At 37.5% G+C, this 13,399-nt stretch overlaps 2 protein-coding genes across 9 annotated transcripts in view; both read left to right on the forward strand.

The window, feature by feature from the left end:
- Positions 1-3,030, forward strand: part of LOC111434274 — a 9,332-nt gene extending 6,302 nt beyond the window's left edge. Inside the window, exons 11-13 of one of the 8 annotated variants that reach the window (XR_002708916.1) lie at positions 274-1,824; positions 2,288-2,560; positions 2,670-3,030. Coding sequence is in view for 2 of the 8 variants with exons in the window: in XM_023071682.1 (XP_022927450.1) it covers positions 274-1,824; positions 2,288-2,299 (1,563 nt within the window). In the remaining 6 variants the exon portion in view is untranslated. Of the gene's footprint in view, positions 1-273; positions 1,825-2,287 lie in introns of all 8 variants that reach the window. The other 7 variants (XR_002708919.1, XR_002708917.1, XR_002708918.1 and 4 more) reach the window with 7 other exon arrangements.
- A 2,970-nt stretch (positions 3,031-6,000) lies between these two features.
- Positions 6,001-12,899, forward strand: LOC111434273 (phytochrome E-like). Its single transcript, XM_023071681.1, has 4 exons — positions 6,001-8,339; positions 8,498-9,305; positions 10,947-11,240; positions 12,280-12,899. Exons 1-4 carry the CDS (start codon positions 6,293-6,295, stop codon positions 12,518-12,520), a joined length of 3,390 nt encoding a protein of 1,129 aa, XP_022927449.1. The 5' UTR covers positions 6,001-6,292; the 3' UTR covers positions 12,521-12,899.
- Positions 12,900-13,399: the final 500 nt, after the last annotated feature.

A 13,399-nucleotide genomic window follows, 5' to 3' on the forward strand; every position in this document is an offset into this window, starting at 1 on the left:
CCCCCCCCAATGTTCGGTTCAATAGCTTATAGCTACTTTGGGAGGTTTCCAAAAATATATAGGGTGGCAAAAATAATAACTCCATCTGAATTGATTACTCTCAAGTTCTGTTCAATGAAGTCTATATTTTCTCAAGTGTTCTAAATCTAAATTCCTAACCCTATCACTAGAACGGGTATAGTTTTAAATGCATGATAGGCACTGATTTTTTTATCTTTAGAACACAATCAGGTTCGTTCTAATCTAACACGGATCACTTCTCTTTGGCAGCAGGCTATTGACCTGTGTGGAACCATTCATGATGTAATGAGGGTGTGGAATCGACATATTAAATTGTTTCCACAGTCTATTAGAGCAATGCCATATGAAGACCCCACATGGACAGAAGCGTTAAAAATGACCAAAGGAGGAAAACAAACATTAGATTCTACTGTAACCAACCAGCCAATCAAAGACGGTCAGTTTGATCTATCAACTCAGCTTCCTCTAGAAGAGAACAAACAATCTCTGCAAGGAAACCAAAACTTCCAGAATGACCAATCTTCCAATGGGAATGAACCAATTTCCTGTTTACTGGGAAATTGCAATAATGATACGAAAAGATCTGCCATTGATCATATTCATTCTGGAGAAGCTGAAATTGGTACAGAGGCAAGAGTGCAGCAGGATTCTCCAAAAGTTTCTGAGCATTATGGAGAGGGTGGAAATCAGGTTGACTTAGCACCAATGCCTATGGACAACTCAAAAGAAGATGAGTATGGCAATGCTTTGGGACAGAATTTGAAAAATCTTTCAATTGGGAGTCTTTCTCTAAGCCCCAAGAACAATGACAAAATAGATGTACTCCCCAAAGCGTCTCACGAAGGGGAAGCTCCCTTTGAGAACAGTATGTCTAGTGAAAGTGTCTGCAATACAGATGAAGGGGCTTTAATACATAACCCACAAGGTGTCAGATCTTCTGGTTCCATCCAGATATCTAAGGAAGTGGCTAGTCCATCATCATCTCCAAGCCACGATAAACCTATACACACCCAAGCACCTTCACAGTTTCATGTGGGTGCAACTGGAAATAGGAACTGGCACCATAAACATTCTGCTGGTAACTTACATCATGACTCCCAACATCGATTTCAGTCACATTCACGGAGAAGACCTCATCGAACATGGCAAGATTCTCCTCGAGACTACCAAGGAATGAGATCTGGTCAAACACCAGATAGTCAAGATTATACCTCTGAATCTATTGCTTCACAGGAACCACGAGTTGAACGAAGCAGCCAAGAATACAATCAGATTCAATCTGCTCAGCAGCAGAACTTCCCCACTATTCAGTCTCAACTTCCTTCTCAAGGTTTTCAAGAGAAGTCTCAATATATTACACCAAACGAGGAGCAATATGGTTACATGCAAAGTGGTCAGGCCCCACATACCTATGAACAGATGTGGCAGTATTATTACTACCAGCAGCAGCAGCAGCAGTATTTTTTGCAGCAGCAGCAACTTCAACAGTCACAGAATTTTCAACAACTTCAACAGTCACAGAATTTTCAACAACTTCAACAGTCACAGAATTTTCAACAACAGTATAACCAGCAGCAACTGCAAATGCAACAGCATTATTTTCAGTCTCAACAACAATATCCTTACCATGTGCAATTACAACAGCAGTATCACATGCAGCAGCAATTGCAACAAACTCAGCAACAGCAGCATTTACTTGGCCTACAGCCACAAGAAGTCTCCCAGACAGATCAGCAATCATTTAAACAACAGGAGCATCAGCCAGAAAAAATGGAGGAAGAACAAAGGCAGCACATGAAACAGGTTTCGTTGTTGTTTCTTTTTCTCATTCGTGGTTGACTTGGTTTCTTTACCCTCCCTTTTGTAGTTGCATTACATGACCATGCTTCACTTTTTAAATGGCTCAGCTACATATGTTGAATTAATTGAGAGATGCTGAAATTCAAAGGAATCCAAGTCTATCATGGATGTTTACTGTCCGTACTTAATAATTTCATACAAATTTTAATCGTTTTCTCATTCCCCGGTTCTCAAGTCTTACTCCTCATTTCTTGTTTGTAGATGATATTTCTGTCGATGAATCTTATCTATTTGATGTCATGTGATCTAAACTGTTCATCAATTGACAGATCTCAACGAGATTAGCTTTTCAATTTCTCATTTGGGTGTATTCAATTTGGAATCCTTGCAAGTTGAAGTTGTCAGCTTGTTCTTGTATTGAGTCTATTAAATAAAATACGTAATCTAAAATGTGGTATTCTGACAGCAGGATTCTTGACAAAATAGCGGTAGCAGGCTGATCAGGAGCATTACCTGGGCAACCAAATGAGGCGTTTGTGGCAGGTAACTTAGATCATCATCTGAGCTAACTGTAGTTACACACCAAAAACGTCAGCAGCTGATAATCAAGACCACTGAAAGTGAAGATGGAACTTGCAGATATATCTCTTTGAAAAGGCGAAGCAAAAGGATTTCCTCCTCATTGCAGTGCTTATGGTTCACTTGGCTGCTGAATCTTCAGTGAGAAACCGATTACAAGGTCTGTAATTTTCAATACACCACCTTTTATTTTCAGCTGTCTTGTCCACTGACCATAGCAGGAATCTGTAGAGCAAGAATAGAGATTTATTTAGCTGTCATTTCTGAAGGTGTGAGAAAGAGAAGAAAAGGAAGATTACTTTATAAATTAGACAAGAAGTTCAGCCTACAAAGTCTAGGAAGAAGAGGTACTGCTAACTACTTGAGCAATAGAACAATTTTGCAGGTTGATAGGTGAATAGGAAGCATAGTACTCTTCAAATTGAGGAATATAAACGTTGGGACATGTAAATCATTTGAAAATTCTGTGCTGGTAAGAGGACAAAACAGAGCCATGAACAACTCCAATGGTTCCAACAGAGATTAGGTTGTAATGGCCCCCATATCAACACCTATATAAATATAGAAATTATGTCACAGCCAATTTTGAAACCTATATTTCACTATATTTCCATTTTTTTGGGTTAAAGATTTGTGTTCTTCCATTGAATTGGTTGCTGTTTTGTTACATTTTCCATCACTTCTCCTTCCTTTCTTGACTGCATCTTTCTTTCTTGCTTCTCTATGATTTGTTATGTTATGTCGTTCATAATTCTGAAGTTCTATCAAATTATTATTATTTTTTTCTTTGTAATTAATAGCACATGTTCAAGTATGGAAGAATTAATGTAAGAAATTTATGTATATCTATTTTGATAATATCATAATTATTATGTTTTTAATACAGAATAATATCGTAGTACTGAACTACCGTTCGAATATTTTGTGAAATCTCACATTAGTTGTAGAGGGGAACATCCTTTCGGTTTGTTCGCGGGATTTGCCTTACCATGAAACCAAACGTCTTGATACTGGTGTGACTATGAGCTTCCGACAAAACGGCAAGTTTTGTGTAGTTATATGGGTTATTTGGACTGGTGTTTCACCGAAGGGAAAGGAGCGGGAGAGGGCGGCCTTGTGGCTCCGCAAGGGCCAAAGCTTATGTGGTCAGCTCCCATTGGCGGTCAACGAAGGAAGGAGATGCTTAAGCCATGTTGCCTAACTCAAAGGGTTTGAGGACTTGTGGAGAAAGGCTCGAGGAGATCAGAACTGCCAATGGAAGAGACAACGTGTGGAGTTAACAAGCATATAGCCAGGATCATGTATGTACACCACGTCCAAAACCTTGTCCATGAGCTTTCCCCTGCCACTTGTCCTTTGAAGGCCAAGTCGATCGATGACGATCGTTTTAAAAGCCAAATTTCAAAAATAAGATTCAAAATTTTTAAAATCGGAACATTTGTTCTTTTTTAACTTCTTGATCAATGATATAAATTTATAAATTTTAACTAGTTGAATTATATTTTAAGTTAATCTATGAACTACCGTTCGAATATTTTGTGAGATCTCACATTGGTTGGGGAGGGAAACGAAACATTCTCTCACATTGGTTGGGGAGGGAAACGAAACATTCTTGGTAAGGTTGTGACCCACCAAGGAGGTGGATTGTGAGATCTGAAATCGGTTGTAGAGGGGAACAAACATCTCTTGTAAGAGTGTGGAAACCTCCTCCAGTTCAAGCATTGTAAAACTTTGAGGGGAAGTCCCGGAGGGAAATCGAAAAGAGAATAATATCGGACTTAGGCTATTACATATTTATACTATTTTTGGGTATAAATTTGGGAGAGGGACTGAGGAGCAAGAATGAAAAAGGTGAGAATTACCTTATCAAGAATCATAGGATGATAGGATAGGAGAAATATTCTCTTATTACTTATTCACTGTGAGTGACATTCAGAGACACCCACGTGAATCTATCAACCTAACCACATTGCTCTACTTTACATTTCTAAAAGAAATAAGATTTTTTTTAAAAAAAAAATATATTAAATGAGAAATTGAGGATGATATATTACAGACTTAATTTTTTATTTAATATACCTTTAAATTTTTAATTATATACTCTACCCTTTCAAAATTTTATATGATAAGTGGGTTAATTATTTAAAAAAAATATTAAATAGGTTAATGATTTAGTAAGTACAAAATTAAAAATTAGGTATTGATTTATCTATTAGACACAAAATAAAAAAAATAAAAAAAAACTTAGTAAACATTCATTAAAATTTAATTTTAAGATAAGATATTAAATGTATAGTTTTACCTAAAAAAAATATACTAGGAAAAAAAAAGTAATACTAACTTCTTATTATATTATGTTAGAATAATAATAAAATATATTTAAAAAAAATAGTACTAGGAATGCTTTTGACGGATACTAAAAGGTGGGGTTTGCAGTTCGCAAAGGCGGTGGTCCAATGGCACGTGATTTTGTTTCATATTTTATTTATTTAAAGATTACATTGGTCCCTCTACTTTAAATTTATTCTATCTTTTAAATGTCAAAATTAAACTTTTATATTTTAAAAATAATAAAAAAATATGAATATAAGCATGTATTTATTCTAAAATTTATATTAAAAATGTTAGAAGACCAATTATTTATCAACATATATTTTTTTTAACTGAAATGTTAAACTTTCAAATTTTTACAATTTTACTTTATTTAAATATTAACAATTAAAATATTTTAATTTGTTAGTTTATGGTTAATTTTATTAGGAAAGAATGTAATTTCTATGAAAATTATTTTTATTGAAAATATAAAAAACTAAAATCTAAAATAAAACAAATAATAAAATATCTTCTATTTTTGGAGAGTGGACCCTATATATATATATATATATATATAGAATAAATGGACCAATTTATAAATGCTCAAAGGTGCTGTCTAAATCTTACTCGTGGGACTGCCCACGTTTTTAGTTCAATATATTTTTAAATCTAAAGTTTTAATTAATTTTGAACCAAATATTTATTCAGCTTCTAAAAATGGTAAATAAATTATTTTCTATTTTTTTTAGAAAAATTATAATAATTACATACTTTTGCTATCAATTAAACCATCCAACCTTATCATATTCTACTTTTAAATTTTGTAATGTGTACTGTAACATAGTAATGTACTGTATAGTGACAAAATGTTTATATTTGAATTTTATGAAATTTTGATCATCAGTGTAACATATATGGTAAACCATTAAAAAAAATTATAATTAAAAAGAGTCGATAACCCAACTTGAAAATATAGAATTGAGTTAGATTGCGAACGATTGTTTCGATCACCAATTTAACTTGAAATTTCGAGTGGGTACAATTACGGACTAAAAAATATGTCATAAAAAAATAATTTTTATTTTTGAAATAAACTAAACATATAGATATAGCGAAAATATGATCGATGAGATGTATTATTAATAGAAATGGATAAAATTTGATGAAAATGAAAATTGATTTATCACCGTTTATGGATAAAGTTTCAGAGGTTAAGAGGCTGAAACCAACGGACATAATAATTATAATTATAATAATAATAATAAAATAATAATGAGGAAAAGGAAAAGGAAGGAGGAGGGGAACATGGAGTGGTGAAATATGCTGATCCAAAAACGAAGGCGAGTAAATTCCAAGCTGAACAGAGAGATGGATTGTGAATCGGCGACAAGGGATGACGACGAGTCACTTCTTGGGAAGATAAAAGCCAAAAGCAAACCAGCTCCTCCTAGTTTCTCTGAGTCGTACGGCACCTGTTTCAAGCGATGAATTTACTGATGGAGATAAACCTCCAGCTTCCTCCTTCGTTTCTCTGAACAACCAATCCAACAATTTCACTTCAATCCTTGCGGATACACTCATGGAGAATAGTCGGGGAGGAGGAAGAGGGATGGCGGCGTTTTCGTCCTCGGCGGAAAGCAATACCAGGGCTCGTCCGAGCAATACAGCTAGCACCGACAACAGAGCTGCGGCACTTGTGCAATACAATGCTGATGCTGGGCTTTTGAACAAGTTTGAGCAATCGGATGCCTCTGGTGAGTCTTTTAACTATTCGAGATCAGTTCTTGAAGCTCCACAGTCTGTACCTGAAGAACAAATTACTGCTTATCTGTCTAAGATTCAGAGGGGTGGAATGGTTCAGCCGTTTGGTTGTTTGCTTGCGATTGAAGAATCTAGTCTTAAGATTATTAGCTATAGTGAGAATTGTTTTGAATTATTGGGGATAAATGATCAGTTTGAGTCGGCACCGGGGAAGGGTCTAATTGGGGTTCATATAAGAGCTCTGTTTACGCCTTCCTCCGGTGCTTCTTTGGCTAAAGCGGCTTCATCCAGGGAGATTTCGCTGTTGAATCCTGTTTGGGTTTATTCTAGGAATACCCAGAAGCCATTTTATGCCATACTGCATAGGATTGATGTGGGGATTGTAATTGATTTGGAGCCTGCACGGTCTGTTGATCCTGCACTGTCGCTTGCCGGCGCCGTGCATTCGCAGAAACTTGCGGTTCGAGCCATTTCCAGGTTGCAGGCTCTACCTGGTGGTGATATTGGTGTTTTATGTGATACGGTTGTGGAAGATGTTCAGAAGCTTACAGGGTATGATAGAGTGATGGTGTATAAGTTCCATGATGATGAACATGGTGAAGTAGTGTCAGAAATCAGAAGGTCGGACTTGGAGCCATATCTCGGTTTGCACTATCCTGCCATTGATATACCCCAAGCTGCTCGTTTCTTGTTCAAGCAGAACCGCGTTAGGATGATTTGCGATTGCCACGCGAAGCCTGTGCAGGTCATTCAAAGTGATGAGCTAAAGCAGCCTCTTTGTTTGGTTAATTCAACACTTCGATCACCACATAGTTGTCATTTGCAGTACATGGCAAATATGGGTTCCATAGCCTCATTGGCAATGGCAGTAATCATGAACAGTGATGACTCTCCAACAAGGTTATGGGGCCTGGTAGTGTGCCACCATACTTCACCACGATATGTCCCTTTCCCACTTCGTTATGCTTGCGAGTTTCTCATGCAGGCTTTCGGGCTGCAACTTTATATGGAGCTTCAATTGGCATTACAAATAACAGAGAAAAAGGTTCTCAAGACACAAACCTTACTCTGTGACATGCTCCTCCGAGGCTCCCCTTATGCATTGCTGACCCAGTCACCTAGTATAAAGGATCTCGTGAAGTGTGATGGCGCTGCATTGTACTATCAGGGGGCATGCTGTCTACTAGGTGTAACTCCAACTGAAGCCCAAGTTAAAAACCTTGTCGAGTGGATACTCAATAACCATGGAGATTCTACAGGACTGAGCACGGATAGCTTGGCTGATGCTGGCTATCCCGAAGCTGCTTCACTAGGTGATGCAATATGTGGTATGACTGCTGCAAGAATTAGTTCAAAAGATTTCTTATTCTGGTTCCGTTCCCATGCCGCAAAAGAAATCCAATGGGGAGGAGCCAAGCATCATCCAGATGATAAGGATGATGGTGGAAGAATGCACCCAAGGTCATCATTTAAAGCATTTCTTGAAGTTGCAAAGAGTAAAAGTATGTCATGGGAAGCTCAAGAAATAAATGCCATTCACTCATTGCAGCTTATTATGAGGGAGTCTTTCTCGAGCGCTAGAGACAGTGATTCGAAGGCAGAAATGTCTGTCCAGCAGAGTGATACTGTGTCTCAGGACATCGGCGAACTCAGTTCAGTAGCTTGTGAAATGGTTAGATTAATTGAAACAGCAACCGCTCCAATTTTTGGGGTTGACTCAACTGGTGTGATCAATGGATGGAATGCTAAAATAGCTGAACTCGTAGGATTACAAACTGGAGAAGCTTTGGGGAGATCTCTGGATGAAATCGTTCATGACGATTCACGTGGAACTGTTGGAAATTTAGTTCTTCATGCTCTGCAAGGTAAGTGTATATTTCAGTCGCATTTATTAATATTAGTTCGCTTATAGCTTATGAAGCTAACTATTGATTTGATCATCAATGTTACAGCATAGCAATAGCCCTCTACTGTTTCGTTTTCGCCCCTTCCCTTGTTATATGATTGTCCTTGTGTTTTTCAGGTGTGGAAGACAAAAATGTGGAGTTAAAACTGAGAAAGTTTGGAACTGATAAAGAAAACTCTGCTGTGTATATTGTAGTTAATGCTTGCACAAGTAGGAATTACACAAATAAAGTTATTGGGGTTTGCTTTGTTGGGCAAGATATAACGTCGGAGAAGGGCATGAGGGATAGATTTATCCGTCTGCAGGGAGATTATAGGACAATTATTGAAAGTCTGAGTCCATTGATTCCACCAATTTTCGTTTCGGACGAGAATGGTTACTGCTGTGAATGGACTGCTGCCATGGAGAAGCTTTCTGGTTGGAGTAAAGATGAAGTTATAGGAAAAATGCTTGTAGGGGAGATTTTTGGGAACTTCTGTAGGTTGAAAGATCTAGATACCCTCACTAGGTTTATGATCCTATTATATCAAGGCATTGGTGGTGAACAAACTGAGAAGTTTCCATTAGGATTTTTCAATAAGAATGGTAACTATATGGAGGTGCTTTTAACATCAAACAAAAGGACTGATGCAGAAGGAAATGTCATTGGTTGTATCTGTTTCCTGCAAGTTGTTGAGCCAAACTTGCAAGGGGTCTCTGAAGGACTCGGCCTGGGCGAAAGACGGGGCAATTTGCAGCTTAAGGAGTTGACTTACTTAAAGCGGGAGATGAAAAATCCTTTAAATGGCATCAAATTTACTCATGAACTCCTTGTAAATTCTGGCATTACAGACAACCAGAAACTCTTCCTTGTTACTAGTGATGCGTGCGAGAGACAGATCATGGCGATCATTGAGGATATGGACTTCAGAAGTTTAGAAGTGGGGTAAGTACCATCTCGGCAAACGTTCACTTTCTTTTTTCCGTACTGCTGGTGATTTTCGTTCGTAAACCATGCCATGGACTTCTTAATTTTGCAAGTCGTTTAAGGATCACTTTATTTGACACAAAGCTTCTGCATAAAAGTGTGAAGCATCCACTGAAGTGAGTGCCAAAGGACAATTGGAGAAAACATAAGTCAAAACTTGAGGGCTAAGAGACATATTAGGGATGAATGAATTGGTATAGCCCACTAAACACCTTAGTGAGGAAATAGAACATGTAGTTAGCCTTGTCAAATACGATCTTACTTATCAACAAACGGAGCATTTTCATATTGTCCAACATTTGTAGTAATCTACTTCAAGAGAAATGAGAAGGTCGACAAGCACATCTGTAGGTCGTTCGGTCGTTTCTAGGCAGGGCAACAGGCAAATTTCTTCATTGCAGCCGAGGATTAGAATAATATTTTCCTCACATGTATCGTATCCTCGATGTAAGTTATTAATGAGAATCAGGCTTGTTTTCTAAAAAATGATGGGGAGAAATGATGTTAAGTCTATATTCGAGGGGTGACACCAATATAACTTACCTGTGGGAGAAGGGTTGGTTAGGAATTGCGTACTTCCACAATGGTATGATATTGTCCACTTTGAGCCTAAGCTGCCATTGTTTTGGTTTTGGTTTCTCCAAAGGGCCTCATACCAATGGAGATAGTGTTCCTCTTAATTAGCTAATGTGGGACTACTCCTCTCAATAATTCTCAACAATCCTCCCCTCGAACAAAGTACATCATAGAGCCTCTCCTGAGGCCTGCTTCTCAGGAGCTCTCGAATAGCTTCCCCTTAATCGAGACTCAACTCATTCTCTGGAGCCCTCAAACAAAGTGGATCCTTTGTTCGACATTTGAGTCATGTTTGAGACTCCCCTTAATTGAGGCTCAACTCCTTCTCTGGAGCCCTCAAACAAAGTAAACCCTTTGTTCGACACTTGAGTTACCTTTGAGACTCCCCTTAATCGAGGCTCGATTCCTTCTCTGGAGCCATCAAACAAAATAAACCTTTGTTCGACACTTGAGTCACCTTTGAGCCTCCCTTAATTGAGGCTCAACTCTTTCTCTAGAGACCTTGAACAAACCCTTTGTTCGGCACTTGAGTCACTTTTGACTACACATTCGAGGCTCACAACTACTTTGTTCAAAACTTGAGGATTCGATGAACATGACTAAGTTAAGGGCATGATTCTAATACCATGTTAGGAATCACGAACCTCCACAATGGTATGATATTGTCCACTTTGAGCATAAGCTTTCGTAGCTTTGTTTTTTGTTTCCCTTAAAGGCGTCAGACTAATAGAGATAATGTTCTTTATTTATAAACTCATGATCTTCCTCTTAATCTGCTATCATCAAACTACTCTCAATAATCCTCGACAAGGTTTTCCCACGGTGGCTGAATGAAGCCAAGTATACCTGAAGAGCATATCTCTCCTGCAGATATCTCACAATATTCTTCTTCTTCGTAAAAAGTTCACAGATATCTTAGCCTCAATTGAACCCATATTGTCAATTATTTTGTTATGCATTTTTATCTCTATAATCTGCTCAATTCTGTCCTATGCTGCTCTGATTTTTCTCCTGGTTTAACAGCCAAGTACAGATAAACAGAGACGAGTTTGTCCTCGGGAGTGTTCTGGATGCAATTATCTGTCAAATCATGATTGTTGTCAGAGAGAAGAACATACAACTTTTTCATGAAATTCCAGAAGAAATCAAAGTGTTAACTCTTTGTGGCGATCAAATTAAACTTCAGCTGGTTTTATCAGATTTCTTACTTAGCGTAGTGCAGAACACGCCTGCTCTGGACGGTTGGGTTGAAATCAAAATTTCAGCTGGTTTGAAGCTTATACAAGATGGAAATGAACATATTCACTTGCAGATCAGGTACTCTCCAGTAACTCCTCCATTTTTCTTGTGTTTCTCACTTTTTTTCCTGGTTTTTTATCATATTTTCTTTGTATAGCTTTGTCTTGTATACTTTGTATGGATCTTGAAAGAAAGTGAACATATCGCATACTACAAGGGATTTTGATTCAGGAGACGAAGGTTGTTTAGTGAACTAAAATTCCTCTTCAGTAACTATTCAGTCCACACGTGACTATTAGTTTTGAGCCATGCCTAGACATTTTTATGTGTATTGCGAGATCCCACATCGATTGGAGAGGGAACGAAATATTCTTTATAAGGGTGTGTAAACCTCTCCCTAACCGACGCATTTTAAAAATCTCGAGGGGAAGCTCGAAAGGAAACGCCCCAAAAGGACTATCTACTAGCGGTATGCTTGGGCGGTTACAAATGGTATCAGAGCCAGGCACCGGGCGATGTGCCAGTGAAGACGGTGAGCCTCGAAGGGGGAGGTAGACATTGGGCGGTGTGTCAGCAAGGACGCTGGGCCCCGAAAGGGGGTGGATTGTGAGATCCCGCATTGATTGGAGAGAGGAACGAGTGTCAGCGAGGACCCCGGGCCCCGAAGAGGGGTGGATTATGAGACCCCACATTGATTGGAGAGGAGAATGAAACATTCTTTATAAAGGTGTGGAAACCTCTCCCTAGCAGACATATTTTAAAAACTTTGAGAGGAAGCCCGAAAGGAAAAGTCCAAAAAGGACCACATGATCACGTCTGCATTGAATTTCTTATAGTGACTGTTTCTTTAATCATAGTCTTGAAAGAAAAAACAACCATGGGGTTGGGTTAGTGGCCAATATGGGCAATGAAAGTAATAAATGACTTACGGAGAATGAATTTAAGCTACGATGACCACCTCCTTTAAGATTTAATATCCTACGAGTTTCTGTAGCAAACAAATGTAGTAGAGTCAGACTGAGTATAGGTGAGAATAGTCAAAGACATGAACAGAAATCTTGAAAGACAGAGCTGGGACATTGATTATTTATTGTTTTTTGTTTCTTTGTATGTGTAGAATGTCACATCCAGGTCAAGGTCTGCCTCCTGAACTAATCCAAGATATGGTTGGAGGAGGACAACAGTGGAGTTCAGAGCAAGGCCTCGCCCTAAATCTGTCACGCAGACTTCTCAATAAATTGAACGGTAATGTCTGCTACGTTAGAGAGCAAACTAAATGCTACTTCCTCATTGATCTCGAACTCAAGTTAAGGCGCTCGAGGGGGTCGCTGGAAGCCACTACAAGCCAAAGGACTTGAGTATCCTTTCACTTCAAATCATATCAAGAAAACATGTTCATATCAAGAGCAGCATTGGACAGTGCTGAAATCCAGCAGAGTCCCAGCACATTCATGTCACCTTGCATACAACCAGTCCTACACACGTTGCGATGCTAAGCGTGATTTCGTGTTAGATTGTATTCGATTTGACGAGTCGGATGTAGGTAGCCCTGTCTGCATTTTTGGTTGCCGTTGCTGGTGCATGTTTCAGCAATGTGGCGATGTATATGAAACATGCGGTTTTGTTCTGTTTTGTTATGGACGTGAAAGCCATATATTGTAATATTTGAGAACTGTGCTTATTTTGACATATCGAGGGCCAACCCATTTCTCCTTTTGCTTAATGGGGTTTTGATTATGTATATTGTTATGTATTTGAAATTATTATTGTTTTTTATTTATAATAGCCTTAGGGAATATAGTATTTGGTGATTAACACGAACAAATGATACCGACAATCTCGTCACTTAATGTACGTTATTTGATGATAGATAGATCTATAAAAAAAATAGAAATGTGTTAGTAACCGCTTAATTAAAATTTTAAATAGAAAATTAATCTAATTTTTTAAAAAACATATGATTGGATGATACTAAAATTAGAGTTTTTTTGGTTTTTTTTTATTACAAAATTTGTAATATAACATAATAAAGTTAAAAAATAACTAAATAAATATATTAATTTCTAACTTTTTTGTCTAATAGATTTCGAATTTTAAGAACGTTAATAATTTCATGAATTTTCAATTTTATGTTTAATAAATAATATATTATTTTAAAATTAAATTCAACTTTAGTTTTTTTTTTTTTTTTTTTTTTTTTTTTTTTTTTTTTTTTTTTTTTTTTTTTTTTTTTTTTT

The sequence above is a fragment of the Cucurbita moschata genome, unplaced genomic scaffold (genome assembly GCF_002738365.1).
Source record: "Cucurbita moschata cultivar Rifu unplaced genomic scaffold, Cmos_1.0 Cmo_Scf00044, whole genome shotgun sequence".
In the NCBI taxonomy this organism is placed as follows: Eukaryota; Viridiplantae; Streptophyta; class Magnoliopsida; order Cucurbitales; family Cucurbitaceae; genus Cucurbita; species Cucurbita moschata.